Consider the following 27,995-nt stretch of genomic DNA (forward strand, 5'->3'; position numbering starts at 1 on the left):
AGCTCCCCACTCTGAATAAAAGACCACAACACACATCTCACTTCTTGTTTGAAATGAACCCGTCACCCCAAGCAAAGACAGGAAACCCCAAGGTCATAAAGCAAGGGTACACCAACATAGTCTGAAACCAAATCCAGTAGTGACAACTCCTAGTCTCCCCGCTTTGATCTGAAGGGAGATAAAGCTAGGGAAGTCAAAGCAGGGACAAATTTAAAATGTTGACATCCTCAGCCAGCCACTCCAACCTCGCTGCACATAAAGCCCTAAATGGATGGAAGACACATTTTCAGGTTGTTTGATCTCACTCAGGCTTCCCCACCTCCAGTTTCTGGACATCCTTTTGTCTGCTTTTGGCCCTGATTTTTCTCCAAGTTATCCCACGGAGCAGGACTGTCACTGGTAGCCTCGGCAGTTGTCAGTCAACCTGATTGCTTTACTCCAGAAGGCCCTTTTTACACAAAAGGCCTCACTGAGGCAGAACAGGCTCACCTTTGATTTGTTCACCTCTCACATGTAAAAGCAGCTCGTACGCCTCTCCCGAGCATGGCTGCACTCGTGGAAAACTGAAACGCAGTATATTGGGAAACAAGGCTTTTTAAAGCATTTTCTGGAAGGCAAGATCCTAGCTTGGGTTCTGCTCGAAGAAAGAGCTAAACGGAGCGAGCTGGAACGGAATTAGCTCCGAGAACCCAGGGATGGAGGGAGAGTGGCAATACCAATTTGCTGGAAGGGATTTGGAGAGTAAACGAAGAGGAACGTTTGGATTGCAAAGATAGAAACAATTCACTTTGCATCATTTTCAGTCTTTGGAGTTCAGTAGCGAAGTATTATCAATCCACCAGAAAAAAGGGGAAGAGTGGCCCACATGAGCTCAGAATTGGCTGGTGATGGTGTTGCAGGTAGTAGAGGTGCCGAAAACTGACACTATATCCCTCACGTGATGCTCTCTTTAGAAGATCAGGCTCTCCCTGGCTAACTATGGCCTTCAGCCCTCTAGACAGGAACCTGCTGGACCACAGGGGAGCGGGCCTTGCCATATTCCCACAGGTTGAGCACACACAGACTAGCAAACATCAAACACCAATAAGCCCTCACACACCTGGTATGATATTGCCAACATCACTTCTCGGGGGATAGCAATTATGCCACAATTTCACGTCCCTGACTCACCAGGCCACACACGAAAAGACTGCAAGAGCACCTCCTCCTTGGGCCCCTGGCCTGGGCAGAACTCACGGGACAGCCCCTGGATTGCAGAGTGCTCTTTCCCCAACACCCATCTGACCTGGCCACCCCCACCCTAAAACTCATTAAGTGCTCCCCATGGCCAAAAGCAGTGGTCTCTAAAGTAGGGTTTAGAAGAAAAAGATTAAAATGTTTATGTGTGCTTAGCTTTTTTTCTCATCCTATTTTATTTTTAATTATTTGCCTTATTAGGAGCATGCTATTTTAATACAGAAGTATATGTATGTCATTTATAAATAAATATGTATACAGTGCAAGCTCAAAAACAAGTTTACCAATAGGGGTCCGTCATTAAGAGTATGCCGATTGCTAGCCAAGGGGTTACACTCAACCCCCTGAGCCAGGCACACCTGCCCTGCCTGTTCCCTGCATGGGCCAACACTCTCAGTCTCACAGAGGTGGGGGTTGGGGGCTCTGCCCACATCAATGAGAAGTCAAATTTGCCTCTCACCTTTAACACTTGCTACTCTTCAGCTAACCAAACCACCAAGCTGCTGCTCCGATTCTCAGATGTATCTCAAATCCATCCACTGGTCTCCATCACTACCTCCAAGAACTCAGCTAAGCAGGCATCCTTCCTCAAGTGGATCACCGCAACAACTTACTTACTGATTCCCTCATAGCCCCCTGGGGTACCCAGAAGCCACTTTTCGTGTAGACTGTCAGAGAGATATTTTCAAAACGCAAACCTGATCATTTCCCATCCCATCCCTTAAACTTTTAAATGGATGGCTTCCCCAACCCTCCTAAGATAAGAATTTTTATCCCCACCAACGCAAGTGTGACCTCGCCTCTCCCCCATCCTCCTCACTCTCTGCATTCCAGCCACCCTCTCTTCCCTCAGCACATGAAATGCACCCTGCTACTTCCCTCCCTACGTCAAGCTCAGCCTCAATGTTATTTCTCCAGGAAGCCTTCCCAAAACCCAAAGGACACTGTTTTTTTTTTTTTGTTATGATCCCTTTAACATCCAATGCATGGATGTATAGCATTTATGGTAATGGTACTTCAATCATGAATCAGGCCAGGCACTGTGGCTCATGCCTGTAGTCCCAATACTTTGGGAGGCCAACGCAAGAGGATCACTTGAGTTCAGGGGAGTTCAACCAGCCTGGGCAACAAAGTGAGATACCCACCTCTACAAAAAATTTAAAAAACTAGCCAGGCACAGCGATGTGTGCCTGCGGTCCTAGCTACTTGGGAGGCTGACACAGGAGAACTGCTTGAGCTGCAGTGAGCTTTGATTGTGCCACTGCACTCCAGCCTGGGAGACAGAGCAAGATCTTGTCTCAAAAAAAAAAAGAAAGAAAGAAAAGGAAAAGTAGTGAATCATGCAATAAGTTGTTTAATGAACATGCCCCTGCCAGCCACAAACTCCACAAGGGCAGGGACTGAGTTGCTATTCCCCAGCTTTGGGCCTGGTTCAGGACTGGAGCTCCAGACATTTGTTGCATAATGAGCAAATCAATCTTCCCTCTGCCCTCCTCTGCACATTACACCCCAGCCCATAAGGAGCAATGTGCTACACCCCCCAAAATCCAAGCTGTCTAACTGCTCCCACAGTTCCCTCAACTTAGAGGATCTCCTCTCTCTCAGGATTCAGCTCACAAGGCCTCCTCCATGAAGCCTGCCCTGCTTGCTCCGTCCTCTGTGCCCCTCCTGTGCGCGGCTATAGTCCCCCCTAGCTCACATCTTGGTTTATACACCTGCCTCCCTGCCAGCCTGGGAGCAGCCAGAGGATAGGCTAGTATCTGATTCTGTCTCCTCTGGGCCTAAGAGCATGCCGAGCGACCTCATGTTTGTCCATATGCAGCCTGTGTGGTGCTCACTGGCATAGATTCCCCTTTCCACCTTCCCTTCCAGAGAGTAACAACACAATAGTTCACAACAAGTGCTAAGGCTTTTCCCACCTAGAACACCTGTATCAGGTCTGCCCTGAAAAGAAAGCTGAGATACAGCCAACAGACACCGGCTCTCCACATAAGCACTGGCATCCACAGCTCCATGTCTGCAGTGGCCAAAGGGCATGGACCTGCCCCCAGTTCACAGTTCCTGCTGCATACGCAAGGCATGAGAAACAGGCGTTGCTGCCAACTTAAAACCATCTCACTGGGAGGGAGAGCATCATGATAAACAGCTAATGCATGCAAAGCTTAATACCTAGGTGACGGGTTGATAGGTGCAGCAAACTGCCATGGCACATATTTACCTTGTAACAAACCTGCACATCCTGCACATGTATCCCAGAACTTAAAATTAAAAAAACAACAACAACAAAAAAACATCTCACCAAGCTCACCAAGGGGTGGGGGGGTGGGGGGCAGTGAGGGGACGGAGGTCTTCGTGGGAATGGAAGCAATAAAAAGACAGAACTCTGCCAAACACACGTAGGAACACTCTAAAACAGCAAATGGCCTTTGGTCAGCTTCGCCTCAGTCAAGCAAGGCTTTTAAATTCAGATAATACCAGAAGTGGGTTCCAAAACCTAATGTGGGTCTCCGTGTCCCTTGGGGATTGGTCCTCCTCTTGTCCCTCCTCCCCTTTCCTGCAGTGAAGTAGTTAAGATGTCAAGCAAGGGGAAACCCCAGTCCCCATCTCCTCGAAGCTGGGTGGTGCAGGGCACTTCATCACCTAAGTCCCAGACCATGTATTTTGGGCAGACCTTTCCTCTTTCGCCGCAATTCCCTCTATGGGAAACTGTTCAAATCAGAATGTCGATCTGTGGAGCTCAAATGTTTTCTTTCTTTTTCTCTCTTTTTAAGAGACAGGGTCTTGCTCTGCTGCCCAGGCTGGAGTACAGTGGTGTGATCATAGCTCACTGCAGCCTCAACCTCCTGGGCTCGAGAGATCCTCCCACGTCAACCTCCTGAGTAGCTGGGACTACAGGCATATACCACCTCACCTGGCTAATTTTTGTATTTTTTCTAGAGAGGGTTCTCACTGTGTTGCCCAGGCTGGTCTCCAACTCCTGGCCTCAATCAGTCCCCCCACCTCCACCTCCAAGAGTGTAGGCGTGAGCCACTGCACCCAGCCTCAAATGTTTTCTCAGTGTGGTCCCATCTAGTCCGCATCTTGGCTCAACTCTCAGAAACCTTTGGTCAAATCAGTACGGAGCTGTTAACAGTAAAAGTAGCCCCCAGGAATAATGTGCTAGCCACCTCCCAGGCGGTGTACTTTATGAACACTGTCTCCTGTAAACATTACAACAATCCTGTCAGGTAGATGCTCATATTGTATTATCCCATTTTACATATCAGGAAATTGAGGACTAACAAAGTTAAGTGAACTCCCCAAGGTCAAGCAGCTAGGAAACTATTAGGCCAGAAAGAAACCCTGAGACTGTCTGCCTCCTAAGCCTCTTCTCTTAAGCCCTAATCAGCACTGCTTCCCACCACGTGCCTTCATCCTTCCTGTCTACAGATGGGGAAATGGAAACATGAAGCTGCAAGGCAAAGTGCCTGAGGTCATGTTCAGCACATCAGCATTGGGCTAAGAGACCAAGAGACAGAAGTCAAGTCTCTCCTGCTAGGACTGGAACGTTCACACCCATGGTCTGCCATACCCCGTCATGACCCAAACCACCCTGTCAAAAAGAAAACCAGCCCGGGCGCGGTGGCTCACGCCTATAATCCCAGCACTTTGGGAGGCTGAGGCAGGCGGATCACTTGAGGTCAGGAGTTTGAGACCAGCCTGGCCAACGTGGCGTAACTCCGCCTCTATTAAAAATACAAAAAAATTAGCTGGGCATGGTGGCGGGTGCCTATAAACCCAGCTACTTGGGAGGCTGAGGCAAGAGAATCACTTGAACCCGGGAGGTGGAGGCTGCAGTGAGCCCAGATCGTGCTACTACACTCCAGCCTGGGCGAGAGAGCGGAATTTCATCTCAAAAAAAAAGAAAAGAAAACCAACCCAAACCCCCAGTCCATAGAAGAAAGGTCCCTAACGTGATACAACCCAAGGAGAGCAGGTCCCTACCTCTCCAGGTCTCCTTTCCCCTGACTATGCAGTGGGGCTCACTCACTGTCTCTGGTCTCATCCTTTCTGCCACTGTCCCCCAGGAGACCGAGTCAGCTCTGGGAAAACTTGGGAGCCAGGAAACCTTGAGCCTCAGCACAAAAATGAGGCGCCTCCGTTACCTGGCACTCACCAGGGACTTGCCTCGGAGAAATTCTAGCGTCACCCAATTTGGAAACCAAGGAAATGAGTCATGGCCCTTTTAGGAAGCTAGAGAGATGACCTTTACTTACAAAAAAGGAAACTGAGGCAAACAGCAGAGGCAGCACGCTGGGAAACGTAGTAGCTCAGAACCCACACCCACCCAGGCTCTCTGGTCTTGTTCCTCCCTCAATTTCTAGGAGAATGCTTTGCACTTCTTTAGTAATTGGCCCCTCCTCTATCTTTCTCTGCATATTTCTTCCTTTGGCTTTTAAACCCGGAAACTTTCACCAAAAGCAGGCACATGCAAAAAGGAGCCACATTCGTGACAACAGTTGAAGCTACCTCATCAAGCAACTGAGGTCTAAACTGGCTCCTAATTAATATTAACCCTCCAAATCAGAGTCATGCTCAGAAAACCTTGGATGAAGAGACGCCAGGCGGGAGGGGAGTCTCCAATTTTCTTTTTACTTCATCTGGAAAATTAAGAGCACTGCTGATTTGAACAAGAAATCATCAAGGAAAGCAATCACAACTCCACACGGCCCATAACTCGATGGACTTGGATGTGTAACCTGCCACTTTCATGTGCTGAAATTGAAATGATTGTGGCAAGAATAGCAATGATGACATGGGTTTGTCCCTCCTCCTTCAGCCTTAGAAAACGTAAAAACCCCTACAGAATCTTCTGAAGGAGGTCAGATAAAAGATCTTCCTTCTTTGTCAAAATAAACCAGTAGAAAACTGGTCCAAGACTGTGCTATACAGCCCTTCCCAAAAAGATGCTCCCCCACGACTCTTTCTCTCCAAGGATAATGAACTTGAGGGAGGGGAGGGAGACAGTGAGCACAGAGAACTGAAGGAGGGAGGGGGTCCTGGAGACCCTCCACTCCAAACTCAACACTTACTTGCTGTTTCTGCATTAATTACAATAAACTGCTTCATAGCCTAGTGATCACTTAATGGAGCAGCAAATATGGCTTTTTCCCTATAATTAGTCAACGTAATCTACTGCCATTTCCCTCATCCCGGCCACCCCTTCTCTCCTTCCCTTTCCGCCCTCTACACACTAACATTCACACGCACTCCATCCCCTGCCCAGGATCCACTTATAATCATGATCTTGTTCCCCGTTTCCAGCAATACCTGGTAAATTCCACCCAATAGACATGAAGTGAAGGGGACTCACATACAGGGGATACCCCAAGGGGTCTGGGGGCTTTCCCAGCCCCGACAATAGGTCTGAGTGTCAGCATCTCCCAGGCCAATGGCTGGGAACTGTGTTCATTTCCTGAGCTCTACCAATCTTCTCCCCACTCACAGGACAGGGCTCATGGGTTTGTAGATCAAAACCTACTATTCCATATCTCCAAGCAAAAGTTTCTATGAAAAAGTAACCCTTGCCCCCAATCCCAAGGTTCTCCCTCGCTCCCTCCTAGCTGGGGCTCTTTCATGTCTCTGAAGTTACTCCCTCCTCTTGGACCATCCAGCCCTGTGTTCCCAGGTTCCTACCAAGTGTCAAAGGAACAAAGGCATCTTCAAAGGCTGGGGACACCATCTAAGGTTCCTAACTGAAACGATTTCCCTGCCCTTGAAAACGTGGCTGTTGTGAAATGAAGTTGCTAAAACAGCCCTTTGGCGTGTGGATTAAGGATAACAACACCCTCTTTTATGACCTGCTTTTCTCTACTCAGACCTCTAAGGACTTATCAACTAACTTCAGATACTCTCATCACCAGCAAGAACAGAACACTTTGTATCTTTCCCATGTTCAAGATGGCTTTAAAATTTTTCTTTTGCTGTTTATGGAGAAAAGAATTCACATTTTCTCAGTATCCATTATACACCAGGTGCCTTATTTATACTGGCTCATTTAATCCCCACAACCCTATTAGTCCCCTTCTTTTAAGTGCAGAATTGAAACCCAGAAAGGCTGGAACACCTTCCTAAAGTCACAGAGTTAGTGGCAGTTACCAAGTTTCAAACTAGGTCCCTCTGAGTCCAAAGCTCGTGCTGCCAACAAACTACACACTTTGCTACGGCACATGAATTTGTCTGAATCCAAATTATACTGCAATTCTACCCGAGTCATATATATTCATATGCATAAACACACAACCACATGTGTGTGTCTTCTTTTGTATTTCTCAAACATTACTTAAGGAAAAATACATAAGGCAGAAGACAGCAGTACTTAGAGTTCTCCAACTACTACGTAAGGCAGGCACGGAGCACTTACCCAAACCTGCCACAGGACGTGCTCCTTTCTAACAAACCCACAACTCACACACCCATACACTTCCTTATGTTGCAGACACCATTCTAAACACTTTATTATGTTAAGTCCCATAATCCTTATGACAACCCCATGAAGGTGATACCATCATCATCTCCATCGTACAGGTGACAAAACAAAGGCACAGAATATTTAGATAGCTTGCTCAAGATCACACAGCTGCAGTGGCAGAGCAAGGATTCAAAGTCTGGTTCCTGAGTCCATGCTCTTAAACGCTCAGCTAGAACACCTGGAGAGAAAGTAATAAAAATAACGACAGTAAAAATAACATTTTACTTCAATGTGTAAAATGCAGAGTGATGGGCGTGAGTGGGATCCAGCCTCTATTTGCAGCTCTATTTTCCCATATTCTCAGGCCCCAGCCTATGTGGCATCAAGTCATTCATGAGCTGGTTTCATGATTTCTCTATTGTGAACGAATTCTTCTATTGAATCTCTCCTGTCAATATCTGAGACAAGGCCCAGAAGGCCCCAGGAGCAGGTCTCTAGGAAGCTTTTTAGAGCCCCACACTGGGGTAGATGTTTGAGGATGCTTGAGTTCAAACTCTCAGAGCACTTCCCCACCTCCCCCCGACACTTGGGGGTTTTGTCTGGATAGCCCTGAAAAAAAACAGTCATTTCCCATGAACACAATCAGTCCTTCCCTTGGGATGCCCAGGGGGGTCTGATCATCCTCACTCCACCATCTCCTTATAGCTTGGGGAAAAACCCAGGTGACTGTTTCCACGGCACCTTCTACTCTAATCCACTGGGGTCATGCTGCAGAGGGGCCGCTTGGAGGGCTAATGCCGTGAATGCACAGGCTTTGAGCAAACAGGATGATGTGGCGATAAAGGCAATCACAACATGCTAAGGCGACGGCCTGCCAAGCGCAAACTGCCCAGGCAGGACTTGTGCTCAAAAGAACTTTAATTGAATTATTTCAGCAAGTGCAGCAGAAAAATTCATAATGAGGTCCCCCCCACCCACACCCCCACTACGTCAGTCTGTTCTGCAGTTATGTGAATCCAGTAAAAAAAAAAAAAAAATCATTTTTAACAAGAATATGGGACGTGTACGGACATTAACCTGAACATCGTGTACTGCAGGGAAAAACAATGATCAAATCCAAGGATTTTTATTTTCAAAGCAATTTAAGTAAGGCATTCTGCCATAATCAGCTTTACTACCCCTATTAGTACAGGAAAACAAGTTCTGTAGTGAAACTAGTGAAAATGCACTAGCTCCCTAGTGAAAAATGCAAAATTTGTATAATTAAAATTAAACTTGTGAAATTCAAACACACTTTAATTTCCTAAGGGCCCCCTAATCAAGTCAGAAGTTCTTACTAAAACCAATTATCTGCTTTGGAAAACAGAAGAGGAAACATATACATGTAGCAATCTTGTGGAGATTCACAACCCAATTCTCTCCTAGGTGCAAGCATCCTAATTTGATCCTTTTTCCCCCCGGTAGAAGACATGGTGAATCCACTAGTTGGTTTTTATTAAGTAGTATATCTGAAAGTTGAAACATTTTTTGCTTGTTTGCCTCTAGCTACAAAAAGGACACATTTGAGAGAGATATCCCAGAGGGAACTGAGTTGAAAGGGATTTAAAAAATGGAGTGTATCAGTAAATATACACTGTGTTTCCACCCACTCCACTACACACCAGGCCCTCTCTGGCTATTTTTCTTAAGATGTCGCAGCAGTTTTTCAAAACACTCGCCCAGTACTGTTTAGAATGGTCACTCTAATGCCGTGGCGAGAATGGGATGAAAATACAAGCTTCCTTTCTGAAACCACTTGGCAACTGAGCCAGGTACTCTCAAGCTCCTATCCAGGAAATCAGCAAGACCTAGGTTTCTCACCTTCTTCTACCCGCAGTGTTGCAGCTTTTCTTGTTCTTGAGTAACTGGAAATTCTTGCACAAGAGCAACATGGAAATACGGATTACTTTCCAAGACACTGAAATATTTAAGAAGCAGTTGTTGCCATGTTTCATTTATGCCACCAATATGAAGTGTTATCGATCTAGGGCCTTTGGAGGGGCGGGATCTGTACACCAACAGGTTTTCTTTTCCCCTCTCCCTGGAATTCATTTCAGAAATGAGAATATTGACTTTTCACACTCTTGGTTTGGTGTTCCAACAGTGCCCAGCTCTGTGATGTTGGCCTGACATGCCGCCCAGCCAGGCTCCAGCAGGTAACCAGAAAGTAAAAACAAAATGCTGCTAACTTGAAAACTTTAGTTTTCAGCAGGTGGAAATAAAGGACAAAACTCAACATTCACGGCCTCTTTAGGGTGGAGAACACCACAGTAAACCAAACAGGGTTTGGTGTTAAAAATTCCATCTGAAGACTTAGGAAACACAACTTGTGCATGCACAAACACACACAGGCGCCCCTGCAAGCATGCAGAAGGAAACACTCAGCTGAGAGCAAGTCATGGGAACTGCTACTTGGCTGGTTCCTTGCCTCCCTCCCACCAGAGCGGTCACCTCATTAATGTCACTCAGCATCACATTTTGCTACACTAGGTCTTTCTGCACTCTGTTCCCCTAGGCGGCCCAAAAGCCCGCTTCCATTGTAAACTTCTGTGCTTTAGGAAACTATCAAAAGCTTTGATGGCAGAAAAGAAAAAAACTTTTACAGGGCCTCCCTCCTCACTCTTTCCCCTCCTCCAGTTTCTTTTCTTTGGTGCTTTATTCAACATCACTACACACACAAATCATGCTCTGAAAGTCGTTTACAATGTCAGCTTAAAAAAAAAAAAAAAAAAAAAAAAGATTGCAGTGGCCCGTCTATTTTGCAATTGCCCAAAGAGAATAATTCATTTCGGTGGAGGGTATGGATGAAGCCCTGAATACATTCCTACACCGTTTTCTGCCCTTCAAAACAATAAAAATGTAAAAACCCAGACGAAGGAAGGCCCAAGGTGGCAGGAACGAGAATCTCTTGACCCCCAAGGAATTTATTCTCCTAGATCTTCTGAAGCACTCTCTCCCCAGAATGCATCATCAAGACCATTTTATTAGATTTTTCTAAACCCTTGAAATTGTCACATAATTGAAACAGAAACAGCAATTTAGAGCTCTTGAATGGATTTCTTAAAAAGAAGACTCTGTGCTTGCCCGACACCCCCGCTCCTTGGCTGCTCATACCCCTAACCTAAATTTAAGGTCCTTGCACACAAAACCCTATTTATCTTATAAATCCTCCCCTGCCATAAAAGTTACACATTCTCCTAATGCCTTAGATTTCAGGACGTTTGAGAGAAACTCATCCCAGACAACAGGCTAAAAAAAGAATCCATTAGCATTAACTTGCCTGTCACAGCCAGTGACAAATAAATGAATGTGATGCTTTCAGATCAGTCATTGGTAGAGCTACCCCCGGGCAGATAAAGACCAGTACAGGGAGACAGAAGACTCATGGGGAGACCTCTCACACAGCAGTGTCTCAGCTGTTCCCTAGCTGCTCCCCGGGACTTTACTCTCAGAGGCAGCAAAAACACAGGCATCAGATACGGAAAAGGAAATGAATTCCTAATGCCCATCAAGCATCCCCAAGATAAAGGCTGCATGCTATCTCGCCTCGAGAGCCAGGACCCCATGAGCAGGCCAAGCCTCTGCCACAGAATTTTCCAATCTCAATGTGCTGTTCTATCCCTCACCCTAGAAAGGAGCAACAGTGCTAATCAACCCATGAGCTGCTCGCTTATAAGGTCCTCTGATGATGGGGGTAAGGCCATCTTTCGGGGACAGTAACAGATGATGAATGCTTACACTGTACCCGCAATGTGCAGCTATCACCCTAGGCCATTCGTATGCATTAGCTCAGTCCATCTTACCCTTAGCAATTCTACAATGGAGGGACAGTTGCTATCCCATTTAACAGGTAAAAGCGGAGGTGCAAAACCACTAAGTGACTTGTCTAAAATGCCATAGCTGATAAGTGGTACTTACTTATGCTAAACAAGCTCTCAGAAAACAGGTAACAAAAATTAACCTGAAGCTTTCCAGCTAGACTATCACAAATTCTATTCCTCAGCCTGAGCATTTTATAGCCATCAGGCAAAGTGGCAACCTCAACTCTGCCCACTCATGTTGGATGCAGCAAGGCTTAGCAGAGAGGAGAACAAAGCCTTGGGATTCAGAGAGACTTTGGTCCAAAGGCCAACCCTGAACCTTGCTCGTTCTATGGTTCTAGACAGCTGTTTGCCCTCTCAGGCCCCAGTTTACCCACCTGTCAAACGGAGATAATACCAACTATTTCAAAGGACTGTTGTAAGGATTAAAGAAGATTAAGTATATAGTCTTGGTACTATGCCTATAACATATAAACTCACAATAAATGACAGTCATTATTCTGAATTAGGATTTTTCTTTTTAACTATTCAAAATCTCACAGCTAAAATAAAGCAGGATAGCAGCCAGGCATCCACCCTAAGGCTAACATTCCAGATGGTTGGAAGCCTGGTGCTATCTTCAAAAGAAGGGAGAATGGAGAATATCTTATCCTACTCTGGACCCAGTGGGACATCTGTCCCAGCTGGACCGACCAAGTGAGGCTGCTGCTACAACATACCACAGGGTGCTCAGCCCCAAGACCACACCTGTGCACTTCACACCACACGGAAAGCAGAGATCATGATTCCAAAAATGCATATTCTTCACCAAGCAGCCACTCAGCCAAAGGCGACCCCAAGCAGATACCATCTATGAAGTCACAGGTCAGACTGCTCTGAGCCACGGGACACACACTGGTGTTCTACAGGCAATCTGTGATGTCCACATCGAGAAATTACATCTCACTGTCTACACATGGTAAGGTCACGATCACAGCTTAAACAAGGACAAAGTACAGGACTTTGGAATTGCATGTATATCATGGTCCCTTGTTAAGGAGGAAAAGAGGAGAGGATAGAAGGTAGAAACGAGAATGAGAGAGCTCTTTGTAAGCGGCCACACACCCCAAAGGTAGAGGTGGCATCGGCCAAGAGCATCACTCCTGAAGAAGAAGAGTCTATGGCAAGAGAGACTCTGGCCAGAGAGAACATAGCCTGAATTAAGCTTAAGCCACAAGCCCAGGGTGGAAGTTCTCCAGGCAACTGCATCAGCCATGGTCCTATCAGTGACCCCAGCTTCTATACGGGTCTGAATGAGCTCAGAACATTCCACAGAGCATCCCCATACACCCGCACAGACACACAACAGGTTCCCCACAGCACCTGTCAGTTTGCTTTATTGGGCCCTCGAAGCCTTCTACAAACTGGCTCCAACCTACTTTGCAAGCCTCATGCCAGACCACTCTGCAGCACATACCCTTTGCAACACTTGCACACCCTGACCTTTCCTAGTTCCTACAGGAAGGAAGAACAGCATTCCTGCCATTATTCCTTCCTACCTGATCTTCAAGATCTGGGGCAAAGATCACCTCTTCCTAGAAGCTTAGATTGCCCTTCCTCAAAATGCTCTTCCTACCTCTTCTACTGTACTTATCCCATCCTTTCCAGTATCACAGGTCACCCCCTCCTCCCAACCTGGAGCTAATGTTCTTAAAGACAAGAACTGTGTTTCGTCTGTCATTTTTCATTCCCTCTACCTAAATGGAAGTCCATGATGTACAAAAGTGCAGAAGTAAGGGCTAAGGATGGGGTGTTTTTTGTTTGTTTGTTTTTTTGAGACGGAGTCTCGCTCTGTCACCTAGGCTGGAGTGCAGTGGCGCGATCTCGGCTCACTGCAACCTCCGCCTCCCAGATTCAAGCAATTCTCTGCCTCAGCCTCCCAAGTAGCTGGGATTACAGGTGCCTGCCACCATGCCTGGCTAATTTTTGTATTTTTAGTAGAGATGGGGTTTCACCATCTTGGCCAGGCTGGTCTTGAACTCCTGACCTCGTGATCCACCCGCCTCGGCCTCCCAAAGTGCTGGGATTACAGGTGTGAGCCACTGCATCTGGCTGGGTTTTTTTTTTTAATTATTAGTAAAATATGCTTGTGTCCAATGGAGAAGATAAGGCATGAACCTAAATACCATAAAACTCAGAACAAAGTACCTAACACAGTCCCTGGTGCTGAGCAGAAACTTGGTAAATAATTTCTGAACTACTGAAAGTGGCAACTGACTGTACTAAAGATATGGTCCACCCCACTCCTGCTATCGCTCCTCCCTGGCTTTGGTGATCACACCTGACAGCATGTTATATACTTATCTGTTTGCTCACTGCTTATTTGCCTCACTAGAGCAAAAGTTTGGTGAGGGCAGGAACTTTGTCATATTCTCCACACTATCTCCTGAATTTTGCACAGTATCTGGCATACAGTCGGTGCTTGTTTGGTGAATAAATGGATGAGTGAATGAGTGAATGCCTAGCACAACATGCAACAGATGTATATGCTCCATAAGTTTTTGCTAATTTATTATTGTTGGAAGGGGCTTAACCAAAGAAAAGGTAAGTACTGTGGAAATCCAAAGAAGTATGACTGTTTCCACAAAGGGGCAGGGACAGCTTCGTGGAAGATAATGATGAAGCTGGGCTTTCAGAGAGGGTCTGTTGTGTACAGAGAAGGGAAGGGCAGTGCAGAGAGGGAAATCTGCAAAGGGACAGGTTTCTCAGAGAAGGGTGAGCATTCAGTTTCAAGGCAGCAAAAACCAGAAGAATTGAGAGATAAGGTGGAAAAGACCCTGGTACAGATTTTGAAGGACCTTAATTAATTAAGCACCAAGCTAAGATGTCGAGACTGTTCCTTGCGCATCAGGAAGCACTGAGTGTTTCCTGAATCCCTCCAAAAGTGGGTGCACGCACACAGTTGGCAATGAACAAGGATTAACCCAGCTCTTGTTAAATGAACACACTAGATCAAACGGGAAGAGAGAGATGATGAACTACATCTCTCCTGTGTGTTCTCGGGGTTTTCGGCCGAAGATTGTCCGGGTTTAAATATACAAAATAGGACACAAAGAATGGACGCCGCCCCAAGGGGCACCTGAGATGGTCAGCTGGTTCCTCCGAGACTGCCTTCTCCTCCCTTCCGGGGCAGCAGAGGAGGCTCACCTGTCTGCCAAAAATCATCTGACACAGAACACAGGAGCTTCGTAGTCCTAGGAGACTGACCTTAACAATGAAACGAAAGCACGTGAGGAATGGCAAAATCCAGGGAAAGGACATTTGTAGGACAAGGTGCCCCTCCTCCTTGAGCTAACACCTGCTACTGACTTGGAACATAGGAAGGAGCGGTCCTCACCGACAAGAAAGAAGCTAAGCCACTAATCCTCCCAGGTCCTCGCTGCTGTGGAAAAGGGCTGCAGACACACCACCACATCCTTGCTGAGAATGAGAAAACCCACTGGCAGGCCCGTTCACGGTGGCTGCCGAGATGACAGCTGCAGATCATCCAAGATGGCAAGATGCTAGAATGACCCGACCCACAGCAGCAAGGGAAGGCCAGATGCTGAAAACTCACCCTTCGCCCTTGAGAAGCTGCCAAGAAACCACTCCCCCAGAACAGGAGGTGTGCGTGTGCACGCTCGGGCTGCCATTGCACCCATCTGGATGCATGCTTAGCAGAGAACCTTCCAGGGCCTTGAAGCCACGTCAGAGGACAAGACAGGAACAGGAAAACCTGACTGCTAGCTCAGCCCTGCTACAACCTAAGTGTGGATCTGAAGCAACCAACGTAACTTTACTGGGTAGCAGCCACCTCCACGGTGAAAAAAGCAGGCTGGATTCAGTTCGTTCATTTAGTTACCAAACAGCAGCCACCAACAGTTCCCTGCCCTCAGGGAGCTTACATTCCAATTAAGATTTTCCTTCAGTCATTTCACCATTGTACTTTTTTTATTCTATTAAAATAATTATCTGGCCGGGCGCAGTGGCTCATGCTCCCAGCACTTTGGGAGGCCAAGGCAGGTGGATCACCTAAGGTCAGGAGTTCAAGACCAGCCTGGCCAACATGGTGAAACTCCATTTCTACAAAAATACAAAAATTAGCCAGGCATGATGGCAGGTACCTGTAATCCCAGCTACTCAGGAGGCTGAGGCAGGAGAATTGCTTGAACCCGGGAGGCAGAGGTTGCAGTGAGCCAAGATCTCGCCACTGCACTCCACCCTGGGCGACAGAGTGAGGCTCCGTCTTAAAAATAATAATAATAAAAATAATAATTCTATAATAATAAGATCAACAGACATTTGTGGGGTGCTATTTTATGCCAGACTCCCAGTGAAGAATTTTGCATTTATGCTCCAAACAACTGCAGGCGGTGAGTACTATAATTCTCCCTCTTTTACAAAGGAGGAAACTGAGCCTTGGGAAGGCTTAAGTGACTCCCCGCTGTGACTGAAGGCAACTAGAAATAGGTTAAAGAAGTGAGATCTCCCTGCATCAACAGATGAGGTTCTGGCCTCTAAAAGTTAAGGAAGGAAATGGCAATTGGGAAAAGATGGGAATGTTTTCTTATACACAAGGATAATTAAGACAGATGGTGAGTACATCCAGACCTCGCTCTTGCTGAAAGATGCTAAAGAGTCTCTTGGTTCCTCCACACACAAGAAAAGAACCCACGAGCTCAAGCAAAACTCTTCCAGACAGCCAACACTCCAGTCCAAAGGGAGCAAAGAACAGGGAGTGATGGATCCCCATCATCCTCATGTCTCCAAAGCCTTCAAATTAAGTCATCTTTTTAGAAGAGCATGACCATTTTAATTTTTTAAAAGATGGGGGGGGACCTCTTAAATATTTTACAAAATGAAATAATCATCCAGAGAAATAGGAAGATATAGAATGAACCAGTCTTCTTGCCCTGATCAAAATATACTTCACTAATAGCCTCTAGTCTCCGAAGAGTCTCCCCACTCTACTTCACTTGAGATGTGAACATTTACATCACAAAGGGGGATATATAAACTGTAGGATTCAAAACCTTCCTTTGGTGACTTATTAAAATTCTGGTCTAAACAGATTTTTATTTATATAATACATTAGAGAATATTATGACAGTACTAATGTGAAATCTGTTCTTCACTGCCATGGATTTTCTTTTGTTTTAAGTTACCATTTCTTTCCACTAGTCTTGTTTTAACACCTCCACGGAATATTTCTCTGGTGAGCGTTAGCAAGGAGGGACATCCAGAAAGCAGAGAAACTCATTTTAACTGAAACACACACTGACATATCATTTACAAGCTCCTCGCCCAGCCCACGAGGAGGGGCAGGGTTCCCTCTGCCACTGTGATCTGAACACAAAAACACAGAAGTTTTATTGAAGGGAGATAAACGATAAATAAATCAGGTTCAACTTAAAGTTCTATGCTCCTGCCAGCTGGGTTTTGGCCCCCAACACTAACTCCAGTATGAAATTCTGGTGGCCAGGCTTAAATTCTATTGGAAAATAACCATAGACAGGGAAGACACTTTCTCCCCACCCTGTCCCAATTCCCAACCACCATACAACCTTGGCATTTACTCTATTGCCTCACTGGGGTTGAGTAACTCCAGAACCATCTGAAAAGATGGCCTGAGGGGTCAGATCGAAAGATATAAGACAGTGTCACACACTGGTATAACATGATGGGGCAAGGCAAATCACCTAGGCCCAGGAACGCAGAACTTCAAAGTCCTGGGACTCTGGCTATGGTTCCCTCAGCACAGCCCACTGACCTCTCCAAGCCCATCTCCTGTCGCATAGCAGAGGGGCCATCCCCTGAGGTACCCCCACAGCATGGCACATTGGTGAAGGGCCCAGTTCTACAGCCAGGTTGCCTGGGTATGGCTCCTGGACATCCATCTGTGCCTCAGTTTCCTCATTTATAAAATGAGCTCATACTAGTGCTCTCCTGATAGGGCTGCATGAGGATTAAATGGATTAATAAAGTCTCTGCAATAGTGCCTGGCATATAAATTCAACTAGTATCATTATTATTACTCAACCTCTCACAGGATTGATGTGAGGACTTAATAAAAATGGCAGTAAAAAATGGCTGGTTGGCCAGGCACAGTGGCTCATGCCTATAATCCCAGCACTCCAGGGGGCAGAGGTGGGAGGATAGCTTGGCCCAGGAGTTCAAGACCAGCCTGGGCAACACAGTGAGATCACATCTCAAAAATAAATAAATAAATAAGATAGCAGGTTAACGCTTCTATGCCATTACCATGCAACGTCTTTTTTTTCTTCAGTCCCTTTACCTTTATTAATTTACGTAATCTGCAGAAAAACTTATGAGATGGAAAAGCGAAGGTTCAAGGAAGTTAAACGATCTGTTCAAATTCACACAGCTAAGGAGTGGCACCATCAGCATCCAAACCCAGGCTGTCCCACTTGCAAACAACAACCAGAACAATGATGAGAAAACCAACAAGAAAAATAATGACAATGACGAAGACCTTTGTCACAGACCATACTCTTTTACTCTACACAAAAACCTTCTGGGAGAGCTATGTCATCACTCCTATTTTACAGATGAGCACACTGAGACTGAGAGAAGGTTAGGGACAACAGCCAAATGCCCCAGGAGATGCAATTCAGATGGAGATAATGAACAGCCAAGTCCTCTGTAAAGTGAAGTATGTCATACACAGTGAGGTGTTATTATTAAATCCCTAGAATTCATGGAAAGATGTTCTCCCCCAACTGGTTTCATGTTAATTCACCTACAAACATTCCAGATGCGGAGTTGAGGGTTGGGAAAGGAATGCACACGTTGACAGGTTTGAGAAATATTCTGTCTCATTTTCAAGTTGAATGCATCACTGCAGAGTGTATTAAAGTGAAATATTGCTTTTCTCATTTAAAAACAAAGTTAAGGAAGGGGGACAACAAAGGGGAGAGAAAAACAGGTCAAACCCATGGTTTTACCAAGTAAGGGATTTTTCCAGCTTCCCTCTTGGGTAATCTGATCCAAGCTCTGAGTGATCAAATGACTAACCTGGAAATTTGAAGATTCACACTTATGGAAGAAACAGCAATTCTTCCAAACCCAGGAAATACTGCTAACTCTGGGAAGCCCTCTGAAATGTGAAGGATCACAGACAGTTTGGGAAGTAACTATAACAATAAAGACAATTCCAAAGTTTGTGCTAAGTACAGAAATAACCTAATCATTAATTCCTATCATTTGCTTAAGCATTACAAAAAAATGCCCGAAGGAAATATTTCATTGTATTTACTTAGAAAGTTGTGTTTCCGTCTTTAAAAAAGGGAGAAGAAACAGAACAAGGAGGGAGGGAGGGAAGGAAGGAGGGAAGGAAGGAATCAATCAATCAAGTGGTACGCCCCAGACCTGAAATTCTCAAAGTACCATCACAATCACCAACTTTTTCTATATTAATGTGCAAAACCATTCCTCTCTTTACACAATTAAAAGGTTCCACTTCTGGGAGACTATGCGTAAAGAAATAAACTGAATTTGCTAAAGCCACAACCTTTTCCGACTTACAATCAGAAGCTTCAACTTTTCCCCTCTCCCTAAAAGAATGACAAATCCAGAAGATACATAAAAAGCATTTCTTCCAGTGCTACATAAGGAAGAAAAAAAGTAACTAAAAAGTGTAAATGTAACATGTAAGCCATAAGCCCTTCCAATTTAACCTTAGGCTTCATGCAACTGTGTTCTCATAGCCACACCTGGCAAGCTCAGTGAAAACTATGTTAACGACACACTTCTAAAAAAGTGAAGCCCTATCTCAATTCTTTAAGCAAGTCTTGTAGTGCCACTCCTACAAGGTTACAACATTTTCAGGACTTCTCCACCCAGGCACCAGAACTTGCACAAATAAGAAGCACTGTTGGTTTCAAGTATGCCCTGACTTATCCAACCAACCTAAAACCAAGATATCCACTGCTTGCTCTCCCAGATTTAAGGCTTTATGGGCCTAAGAAGTTGTTTTTTCCAAGAAAGGATCAGCTGTTTAGTTAAACTCTACTCTCCATAAACTCCAAGTTGTAAAGCCTCAAAGAGTACCCTCCAAAAGAGTCACAAGGAAATGTTCGACTTTTCCTGATATGATATTGGAAATGCTTAAAAAACAAATAGAATCCTTGCAAAAAATACTGCAGTCGATGGAAACATGTCCTCCCACTAAGCATCAGACTTGTCCCTGCCCCCAGGTGGATGTTCAGAAGCCACCTTGGGATGGCTAACTTAGAGATGCACGGTTATCTCACAGGACTACTTGCCCAGCCTGTCCTGATACCCCGAAGGAACAGTGAATACCAGGCTTCAACAGTTCATTGCCAATGCTGTTTGAAATTTGAAATTCTTGGCAATCATCTCTGAGTGCTAAAATCCTACTGTTGATTCTCCTACTTACCTTGGGTTGCGCTCGACGAGGAAATGCAACTTTGGGGTCAATCTGGGAAAAAAAAAAGAAAAGCAGGAGTCAATAAAGTACTTTAAGAAAAGGAAAAAATATATGATTCATCACCTAATTATTAATCACTCATTTCTCAGGCTTATAATCTAGCTTTTAGTAACTTCTCAGGCAACTCAAAAGTTTCTTAAACTTTGATCTCAACTTTAACCATCCCTCCAACAGATCATATAACTAACATAGCTAGCTAGCCTTTCTGAAATGACCCACCATGCATTTCAGTGTGTGATGCTCTTAATAAACCAGATCTCATGTAATTCTTATTTAGGCAAGGGCTTCTTCTTCCAGACACTGAATATTAAATGGTATCTACATCTAATTTGCTATGCGTGGCCGGGAGAAAAGATGGGAGCATCATTATCATCGGGAAAAAAATCATAACCTGAAAATTAAATGTAAGTATTCTCTAGCAGTAGGTAATTGGATGGTATTTCTTCTCCCTGATGATAACTAAACAACACAGGAGGGGAAGGAGATTCCAAAAATTTTTTAAATCAACAACATCCAAAACTCCCCATAGACATCCAACACAGTGCTCTGCTTGAGTTAATTAATTCTTTTCAGCAAAAGTAAAGTTACCCAGGATTAATCAAAAAGATCATCTATTCTGTAGTTATACCTCAAAAGATAAAAAATAATTTTTTTAAGTAAAGAAAATGAAGCAGGTGAGCTAAATCCACCTGGATTTTAAAAACAACAGGGAGTAAAAATCTATAAGCAACCTAAACCCAAATTAGAAAAGAAATCCCAACATGGGGAGGGCACCAAAAAAAAAAAAAAAAGTTACTGAATAAAAGAAGTAGTCAGAATCTAGTGCAACAAGTAGGGAATTCCCCTACCCCAACCTCAATCCGAATGGAAAAATATCCTCCAGTCCAAATCAGACACTTGCAAAACGCATGATGCTCAATCAGGGTCTAGCTGTATAACTCAGAACAGTTCTCCCGGAAGCATGTGAATCTAACAGGCTGATGTGAGGGAGGAAAAAAGTGACTGCACAGATAAAAAGAGGAGGAAAGAAATGTGAAAATATTCCCGTTGTCGGTTTTCATCCAATTTCTAAATGTCACAAATCTTTGGGTAAAAATGTAACACAGATAGTATAAACATTGCTACCAGTTATTTATTTCCAGGCTTTGGCTTTAATATTAAAATGTTTTCCTTCTAAAAAGTAAATTTGAGCTTTGTTTTCACTTCTGCCATGAGAGGGAGGGGGGAAAAAAGAGTAATGCTGTGGAGGAAAGTAGGGAGCTGGGGGTGGGGAGTGGGAAGCACGGAGCATAGTTCATTTGTTCCCTTACTTACATCACCTAGGGTCCCAGCCAGAAAGACATATGAGGATTTCCTGCTGTTATTACGGTGGCTTAAAGACCTAATAAAAGTCTGCATTGCGTTCCCTACCTTTAAACATCACCTGAGAAATGAGAGATTACTTTTCAAAAACTAAAATAGACAAAAATCTCTGATCTAGAAAACTACCCTTTCATAAAGATTAACATTACTGCATCTACAGGTGTGTCCAGCACTGACTAGCGCTTGTCTACAAGAGAAATACAACAGGTGTGGATTTTCCATTCTGTTGACGTACGTAAGACAGAGGTGTCTTTTTATAAGTACTCCCCAGAGGGTGTTTTTTAGTTGGCCGGCACACAATTGCAGTCAGAAATCACCTTGTTTATGGAGTAACAGGTGTGGGGTATGTTGAGGGAGGTGCCGGGAGCTGGAAGAAGTAAGGTGCAATGAAGAAAGTGAAGTACTAAAGAAAATTTAAATCACAAAACGAAAAAGCCAATTCAGAACTCCTGGATGGTGTGTGGCCATATCAGAGCATTATATCATGATCGAAGCTCCTCAGCGTGCAAAGTTTACATGCTGAGATCTCTGAAGCAGAGGAAGAGTCAAGTTAAGCATGGCAAATCCCAACCTTTTGCACATCCCTGTCAACTATTTTTTAAAAACAAACAAAAAAGAAAACTACCAAAAATTAAAACATTAGTTAGTTAGGTACAGCTCTACTTACTGTATCTACAAGTCCTCTAGGAAAAGACTAGGGTACTATTTTGGATGTGAATGGCCGTTACCTAAACAAAGCTTTTAAGGTAACAGTAAACAAGATCCTCGTTTCCATGTCAATAAACCAACCGCTTCTGCCTCCTGCACTGAACGTTGAAACAAAGTCAAAAGCTAGGTTACACTAAATAATAGTGACCAAAACATGTCTATAAACAATCAGAGAGGGAAACTGCAGGCTTTGCACCTGATACAGAGGAATATGACCCACCAGCCACCACAGAAACCAAATACTGTTTCTCCCACCCAGGTAGCAAGAGGGGGTGGATGATAAATTCCCAAATTTGCCTTAAAAAGATTTTCCTCTTTAATTTCACTAGCTTTTTGAAATGGCTAGCCACGAAATCAAGGAGAGAAAAATTTTTCAGACATCCGTTATCATCCTACAAATGATTTCTGAAATTAAATTATCTAAAAGTACAAAAGGCTGGGCTGCATGCAAGCTATGACAAGTCCAGGACAATTAATAAAGCAACTAAGAGTGTAGGTGGGTTTCTTCCTTAGGAGAAGGAATGCACACCTGATCTCTTTGATCAGAGAAAGAGGGTGAATTTGCAAAATCAATTCAAGTGCACCGAAGGTTGCCAGGTTTCTTTATTTTCTTTCCTTCTCTTCCATTCAATGTTAAAGCCAAAAGGGGCTTGAAAGATCACCTCGGTCCACTTATTTTACAGAAGAGGAAACTGAGACCCAGAGGTAGGGAATGTCTTGCTCACTTTCGTAAGAGGCGGATGGAAGTAGAGCCCCATCTCTGGCCTTGTCCCACTACCCCAGCACAGAGGAGCGAAGTTCCATGCAACCCAGCACTACAGCCCAATGTCATCTTAAGGCCTCTGTTTGGGGCAGATATATATTAATAAAAACCGTGGGGAAACTCGGGTAGACATAAAGGGAAGGGAGGAGAGGCAGGAAGTCCACACAGGGGCTAAATAAAACACTGCACACTCCCCCTCCCATTAAATGTATTGTTATATACAGACACTCTTTCTTCCCTTCCCCTTCTGACCTCTGCCTGGAGACCTTTCCCCCTTCTACTCTGGATTTTTAAAACTTGTAATGTATAAAAGTACCCACACTCAAATGAAAGGATCTGAGAAAGAAAAGGAAGGAAAAAAAAAATCACTTTGAAACCCCCAGGCCTTATCAGCCTTAGATTTCACGCCATCTGGAGTCACCCCAGTGGATGCCCAGCTCAGCTCTGCCAGCGTCCCCTTCCCTTCCCAAACCACATTCCAAATCCCAAGTGCCCCAAGAGAAACCTGTTGCCTGGACCTGTAATTAGCGCCCTCTCCCCTCCTTCCCATTGCTGTCCCCCCTGGCCACTAAGCAGGCTGTGCCTTCTCAAAGCTGATCCCCACAGCCACAGTTGGTAACGCGTGCTGTGCTTGGCTGACAAAGAAAAGTTGCATTTGCTCTCTGGTGGAGTTTCTCTGCACAGTCCCCAGGCCGGGAAGGCAGACTCTCCCGGAGCCGAACCCTCTCCTCCCCAAGCCTAACCTTGGCAGCATCTGAAGCTGCAATGGGACAGGCTCTAAAAAGAAAACCCCAAAGCCAGCCACAGCAGCAAACTTTTGAGCCAACTCGCTGGCTCAGTTTAAAACTACCCAGTTCTAGCACAGAAGCAAAAGAAGGCACTGTCCCTTTAAATGGGGCTGTCAATGCCCAGATCGTTCCTGAAAAGGGGCGAACAACAACAACAAAAAGCAACCTACCGTCTTGGAATCTAACTCATGGTGGGGCTGACCTAATACTTTATCTACACTTGCTGGGTCTGCGAACGTGACGAAACCGAAGCCTCTGAAAGGAGACAAAGAGGGAGAAAAACAAACAAGAAAATGTGACACCATTGAAAGCAACAAGGAGTGAGACCTAAGGCTGAATGAGGAGCAAAAGTTGCCCCCCACGCACCCCCACTCCCACTCCCCTCCTCCAATTCCCCTCCTGCCTACAGCCCTCCACCTCGCAAGAAAAAACATCAAGGTTAACGGGGGAAGTGGAACGGGGGCAGGGAGGGTGGAGGTAACTTGGAAAATGCTGGTGCCTCCACTCTTTGGCCACCTCAGTTTCCTCTCCTCCTCCCCTTCCCTTTCTTAACGCTTTGTTTTATTCCGAAGAAAGCCCGGCACTTAGAAGAGATTCACCACCATCTTTCTAAGACGGATCTTAAGAGTTTGGGGAGCTGGGAATGTGGGGGAAACACACATTAAGATTAAAAAAAAAAAAACTATGCGAAAGTAAATGAAGCTGAATGTCATTTTAAACAGAAAAAGAAGCGACGGGAAAATGACTTAAAGCAGAGAGATGGGTATCTCTGTATCCAGAGTTCAGCTCCAATTAACAATAACCTCTGGGGTTACTGGGGGGCGGTGGGGGTGGTATAGAGAGCCGTTCGAGATCAGCCACGCGCCTGAGCCCCATTCTAATCCGCTTAGCTACTTCCGAAGACACCTCCAAAAATAAAACTTAAACTTTGTTCTAAAATAAAGACAAAATCCAGAAGGGAATGGTTTACCTGGAGCGTTTCGTAGTGGGATCTCTCATGACCATACATTCTCTAATTTCTCCAAATTTGCTAAAATAGTCTCTAAGGCTATCTGTAGAGAGAGAAAGAGAGAGATGGGGGGGGGGGGGGAGAGAAGGTGTGGAAAAAAAAAAGCAATGCAAATTTTGATCAAGGACAAAATCCAAAAGTAGTTTTCTGTTGTTATTCTGTTTTGTTTTTGCATTTTTTGCACACGCGGGGGAAATTCGGCAACAGAGGTCGCATAGAGGGCTCAGAAAGGATTTGCTATTTAAAAAAATAACCTTGCACAGGAGAAGTGGGGAGCCAATGGCGGGGGGGGCTCCTACACCGGGATAACAAAGAGCAATAAAGAAGCCAAGAAGGGGGGGACCCAGGCGTCCCCCCCTCCCTCCCTTACCTGGTGAGGTCTGCCAGCTCAGTCCACCGATAAACATTTTACTAGAGGGAGAAAACATAACAGAAGTGAGCACCGATGTCAGATCGGCCATTTTGACGTGTAACTTACAAAAGCTAAAAGGAAAGCGGGGGGGAGCGAGCGAGCGAGAGCCGGGAGGTGGGGTGGGGGAGAAGGTGACGGCGAAATGCAATCCAAAGGTGTGTAACTTCCACGGGGGGGGCGCGCGGGAGAGGCGGGGGGGCGCGGGAGATGCCCGGCTCCGCGCACCGCCGTCCCCGCCGCTGCAAGGAGAGCGAGCCCAAGGCGGCGCGGTGGGCAGCGGCTGGAAACTTACCCGGGGTCGTGCTGGGAGTCGTTGGCGCTGCCCGAGGTGCCTTGGCTCCCATTTGCCTCCATATCTGAGCCCCCCCGCCCCCCCACCCCCAAAAAACCGAGCCCCACAGCGATCGGAGCGGAGCGGCGGCCGGCTCCGAGCCCCGAGATCTCCGCTCCCTCCTCCCCCTCCTCCTCCCCCCCGCCCGGGCTCCTCCGAATCTCTCTGCGAGCGGCGGAGCCGGGGCAGCGGCGAGAGCCGTCACACGTGGGCTCGGCTTAGCTCAGCCCCGCTGCCTCGCACACCCCCCGTCCCCGCCCCCCCGGCCCATCCCCACCTCTCCCCCTCCTCCTCCCCACCCCCATCTCCTCCTCCTCCTCCCCCTCCTCCCCGGCGCACGTGGGGCGGAGTTCTAGAACGTCGTGTAACCAATGCCGGTGACGTCACGCACCCCCGTGCGGCCCCCGCCTGCCCGCGCGCGCACACTCGGCCCCCCACGGCCGGACCCACAAGGGTGGCGCGCGAACCCCGCGGGCCGAGGGGACCCCGCCTCCGGGCCGGCAGGGCGCAGGGCGAGGGGGAGCGCACCCCGACTTCCCTGGATCACATGGGCTGCCGGGGGGCGGGTGGATCGGGGGAGGGGAGGCGCGGGGAGCTTGCTGCGGCTCCTCACCCGGACCTGGGAGAAGACGCCCCCCACCCTCTCTAGTTCGCCCTCTCCATTCAAGTTTGCCGGCCCCTGCCGCCGAGATCCGGGGATGGCACCAGCCGCCCGCCCTCCGCTGTGCCCTGTTTCCAGCCACCGCTCAGAAATTTAGGTCAAGGACGTCGGTAGCAAACCCACACCCTGGCGCTCCTTTGGCGGCCCCCGAGACCCCCCAGGATCGGGGGGCTTCAGGATGGCGGAGACCCTCCTGCACAAACACCAGCCACAAGTTTTATTTTCCTTTTGCGCTGGAAGTTCTCTGGCTCTCGCTCCACACCGGCACGTCTTGCGCGGTTCCCCGCCCTTCCCCAGTAGAGGTACCAATCCGTGCCCGGGAAAGGTTATTTTGGAACTTTGAGAAACTGACGCGATTCCAGTGGCGAGAAAGTGCCGAAGAAAGGGTTTCCGCGTTAATCATACAGTGTTTTAAAAATATAATAAGATAGGTTATAGGAGTCAAGGTCACATGATTGAGGTTCAAAGCAAATGTTTGTATATAACGAGAAGTACTTTTGGGGTGTCTCTGAGATGGCTGGGAAGGGTGGTTATTTCAGGAAACCCCTGTGTAATCTGTTCGTTATATATTTTATTTCTCACCCAGCCTTTGTATGCCAGGATAATAAAGTGCATGACACTGAAATAGCCCAAGACACCTCACGACCTGCAGAGGTAGCTGCGGTGGCAGAAGGCTTCAGAATCATCCCACCTTAGCAGCAGCAGTATTGTGCAGCACGGGTTCTGGCATACAGTAGGTGCTTAATAAATGCGGTTTCATACCTTCATGCACTGAAAACTCCAAAAAGACAATGTCTGTAGCCTTCCAAAGGCATCGCACGAAAGTTTCTCCGGCAGATTCCAGGCTGCCCAAATTCGGGCTGGTTTCAATTTATGAGGCATTTGAAACAATACGGATACAATTACCCATATTGTTTTAAATCTGTATTGTTTTAAATTGTTGCAATAAACTGAGTTAATATGGCATGAGGGGCAACATAAAGTTGTGGTTCATCAAATACTAAGATTAATGTTAAGCATGAATTGATGCCCAATTAACACTTTTCCATTAATTTTCATAGGATTAGGAGACAAAGGAATACACTCAACACCAAAACTGTACCAAATCCACTGTGGGCTTTGGAAAAATGGAATATTTGGAAAATCTCAACACCAGCCATAGCCTTGAGTGACCAGACCCTCAATCTCCCTGTTCCCTAAATTGCAGTAATTCCTCCTTGACAGGATTGATGGGGTGAAGGTGAGAGGCTGAAGTGAACCAATGTTGTAAAAGTTCCTTTTTCACTGTAAACCTGAGTCGTGTTTATTATCAATCACTACTCAATATAATCATATTGAGAAGGTGCTCTAAGGCTTTAAACCACAAACCCGAACATTTCCTGTCACTCCAAGCTCCTTCCCAAATCATCTGGGGTCTCATGTGTTGAACAGCCAGTTGTTATGATGATTGTTTATTATGATTGATTATTCTAAACAAAATGCAGACAACAGAGCTAATTGTATTGTGTTTGGGATTTTTACAGTAGAACCACAGGCCATCCTAGGTAGAAAGGCCTTTCCTAATCTAATCCCCTCATTATACATCAGGGTCTCAGAGGTGCCAAACTCACCAGGCTACATCCCACCCCCACCCTCTGACCATCAGTCCAATGCCCTGTGGCCTCTGCTGCCTGCATGTTTATTCTGTCCCTCACAAGGCAAGAGTTGGGGGCCCTTCCTGTCTGGTATAGACCTCCACAAGCTGACACTTATAGAACTGATTTAAAATCCAGAGAGGGGCTAGAGCTGCAGTTACGAAGTCAGGGCTTAGAAAGAACTGAATTTTAAGTCTCCATTACTATATTGTTTTTACTCATTTATTTTTAATTTATATACGGTAACATTTACTCTTTTTGGTCTGTAATTCTATGAGTTTTGACATATGTA

The 27,995-nt window shown here is 45.9% G+C and overlaps 1 protein-coding gene across 6 annotated transcripts in view; it reads right to left on the reverse strand.

The window, feature by feature from the left end:
• MSI2 (musashi RNA binding protein 2) overlaps positions 1-25,651 on the reverse strand; it is a 429,353-nt gene extending 403,702 nt beyond the window's left edge. For 2 of the 6 annotated variants that reach the window (XM_054460173.2, XM_054460178.2), the window contains exons 1-5: positions 25,370-25,651; positions 25,036-25,076; positions 24,627-24,708; positions 23,827-23,911; positions 19,985-20,026 (exon numbers count right to left, since the gene is read on the reverse strand). In XM_054460173.2, the coding sequence (XP_054316148.1) occupies positions 19,985-20,026; positions 23,827-23,911; positions 24,627-24,708; positions 25,036-25,076; positions 25,370-25,431 (312 nt within the window). In that variant the 5' untranslated portion in view covers positions 25,432-25,651. The remainder of the gene's footprint in view (positions 1-19,984; positions 20,027-23,826; positions 23,912-24,626; positions 24,709-25,035; positions 25,077-25,369) is intronic. The other 4 variants (XM_054460177.2, XM_054460174.2, XM_054460172.2 and 1 more) reach the window with 3 other exon arrangements.
• Between the last annotated feature and the right edge of the window lie 2,344 nt (positions 25,652-27,995).

Source organism: Pongo pygmaeus, chromosome 19 (genome assembly GCF_028885625.2).
Source record: "Pongo pygmaeus isolate AG05252 chromosome 19, NHGRI_mPonPyg2-v2.0_pri, whole genome shotgun sequence".
Classification (NCBI taxonomy): Eukaryota; Metazoa; Chordata; class Mammalia; order Primates; family Hominidae; genus Pongo; species Pongo pygmaeus.